General features: G+C 48.0%; 1 protein-coding gene across 2 annotated transcripts in view; it reads left to right on the forward strand.

The window, feature by feature from the left end:
- Positions 1-1,111: 1,111 nt before the first annotated feature.
- The window catches only part of snx20 (sorting nexin 20), a 5,158-nt gene continuing 3,416 nt past the window's right edge, over positions 1,112-2,853 (forward strand). The window contains exons 1-3 of one of the 2 annotated variants that reach the window (XM_087171378.1): positions 1,112-1,710; positions 1,865-2,345; positions 2,624-2,766. In XM_087171378.1, the coding sequence (XP_087027504.1) occupies positions 2,285-2,345; positions 2,624-2,766 (204 nt within the window). In that variant the 5' untranslated portion in view covers positions 1,112-1,710; positions 1,865-2,284. The other variant, XM_087171379.1, reaches the window with a different exon arrangement.

Raw genomic sequence — 2,853 nt, forward strand, 5'->3', positions numbered from 1 at the left:
CGGTCCGGTCTCTGGTGCGGTCTGGTCCGGTCCGGTCTGGTCTCTGGTCCGGTCCGGTCTCTGGTGCGGTCTGGTCTGGTCTGGTCCGGTCTGGTCTCTGGTCTGGTCTCTGGTCCGGTCCGGCCTGGTCTGGTCCAGTCTGGTCTCTGGTCTGGTCCGGTCCGGTCCGGTCCGGTCCGGTCTGGTCTCTGGTCTGGTCTCTGGTCCGGTCCGGCCTGGTCTGGTCCAGTCTGGTCTCTGGTCCGGTCCGGTCTGGTCTCTGGTCCGGTCTGGCCTGGTCCGGTCCGGTCTGGTCTGGTCCGGTCTGGTCCGGTCCGGTATACACTGACAGAAATGGATCAGAACTGATTAATAATATTAAGATATAATAATATAACAATAATATAATAATGAAAGCCCGAGTCCTCAGAGAAAAGTCTTTGTTTCCATGACAACGATTGTCTCATCCGGACACAGTGTGGAGGGGGAGGAGCTGTCTCTGCATCATCACTCATGTTTTATTAAAGAGAAAAACATTTATAATATTACTGTTAATATATTGAGGACAGTTCAGATCCAGCTGCAGTTCTTCTTTCTGCTTTATATATATATATTTATATTTCTAGAGACAGCAGAGGGATGATGATCAGACTGGACACCTGCGGTCCGGACTCCACAGGTGAGCTGCACTGTTCTGCATATTTTAATACAAATTTCTATGAACCACACGATCCTGAAATCACAGTTTTATAGTTTATTAATGACGAACCATCTTTTGGTTGAGAACAATTCAAACAAACATCAACCTTCACATTGAAGATGATACCATCAGGTGTCATCCATCAGTGACCCTTGACCTCTGGATGAGACTCTGGTTCTCCTCATGTTTCAGGTTTTTTCTTTAATTCGTCTGTTTTTATTTTTTGTTCAGTTTCTAAAAGAACAAAATCAGAGAGAAGAACTTTCTAACAAACTCCTCCCTCCTCCTCCCTCAGTCCAAACTGTTCCCAGATCAACAGACACACAGCAACAGGAAGTTAAAGAGAAAACCAGTCAGACCAGTCAGACCAGTCAGACCAGTCAGACCGGTCAGACCAGTCAGACCAGTCTCTGTGTTATCAAATAAAAACTGTAAAAGGTGAGTCGCAGTCACTGGGTTCAGGTATCAGGTCAGTGAATGCAGCAGCAGGTAGATGGTGTAAATGATCACAGTGATGAACTCACCACACTGACTCTGATTCAATCACATTAATGGATGTTGGATTCTTTCACACACGCTGCAGGTTTTAGACTGACCCTGGATCTGTTGTTATTTGTGTTTGATGCTTCATCATGATGGTTTTTGTTTTTGTTGTTTTTTTGTGAGTGGTGTGTTTGTTTTTTATTTATTCAGTGTTTTTGTGAAACGTTTGTTTTCATGTTCGTAGCATTCCTTCAGGACACAATAAGAGCAACCTTCGTTTGTTTGTTTGTTTGTTTGTTTGTTTGTTTGTTTGTTTGTTCGTCCCTCTTCAGGGACCTGCAGGGTGAACAGGTTTCAGAGTTTCAGCTGCTGAGAATAGAAACGACCATAATTCAGACCTTTGAGTTTGTCTCCACCCAGAGGAGCAGAGAGGAACTGCAGGTGATGGAAGGAACAATAACTCATCACTGATTGGCTCCTGTTTTCACCTTTGCCACGCCCCATTTACCTGATGAAGATCACCATTCCAGGGTTATTTATTTATTCTGGTAGGAGGAGTTGGTGTATCCATGTCTGTCGGACTTTATTGGCTCCTTGTTTACAGCTCTTCTTCTTCTGTGGTTTCGTTAATGTTTTTGTTTTTGTGTTTTCTGAAATATTATTGTTGTGTTTTGTCCGGTGTTGTTGTGTTCGGCGCCTCAGGGTTTCCGAAGCTGACACACCTGTCATCACAGAGCCTGAGACGAGGTCTGAGCTCTGAGAACAAACTCCACCCGCCTGGTGTGACAGGAGCCATAAAACAAACGCTCAGTGGAACCCACTGCTGACACTGCAGAGTCTCAGTTTACCAGCAGGCCGCTCTTCACTTTCACTTCCTCTTCACTCGGTGGTTCTTTCACTCTTGCTCGTTGGTGTGAATTTGTCCACAGAGGAACTTCCTGTTCTCTCCGAACACAGACACGTTCTGTGTTTTCAGGACTGACCCGGACTCTCTCCGGTTTCCTGGACCTCCTGAACCAACAGACGGTAAGAGGGTGACAGAGTCCTAATCCAGACCGGTGAGGACGAGTCAGGCTGTTACTGCTTGGTCTGGTTGTGCTGCAGATCAGCTGACTGGGTGTGATGGCAGAACCACAGCAGACCACCACACACCAGACGGAGACGGAGCGGCCTCTAGCTTCAGGTAGAGTGAGGGTGAGGGGTGAGGGTGAGGGGTGAGGGGTGAGGGTGAGGGTGAGGGGTGAGGGTGAGGGGTGAGGGGTGAGGGTGAGGGGTGAGGGGACCCCTGGACCAGAAGCTCCAGATTAAGTGACTGTTAACATTTCTAGAGGCCAGATCTCAATGAATCCTCTGAATGTCCTGTCTGTGTGTGTGTGTGTGTGTGTGTGTGTGTGTGTGTGTCTGTGTGTGTGTGTGTGTGTGTGTGTGTGTGTGTCTGTGTGTGTGTGTGTGTGTGTGTAGATGAAGCTCCCAGTTGTTCCAGTTTGACCACTAAGGAGCTGCAGCAGAACCTGAGGGCAGTGAAGCAGAGACAGCGGCTCGTCAGACTGATGTTTGAAATCCCCTCCACTCGCATCGTTGACCGGGCTCTGTCTAAATATGTGGTGAGACGCACGCACACACGCACGCACGCACACACACACACACACACACACAGACACACACACACACACACGCACACACACACACAC

This window comes from Seriola lalandi, unplaced genomic scaffold (genome assembly GCF_002814215.2).
Source record: "Seriola lalandi dorsalis isolate HSWRI2012SDOR001 ecotype SW California unplaced genomic scaffold, Sedor1 jcf7180002054991, whole genome shotgun sequence".
NCBI classification, from domain to species: Eukaryota; Metazoa; Chordata; class Actinopteri; order Carangiformes; family Carangidae; genus Seriola; species Seriola lalandi.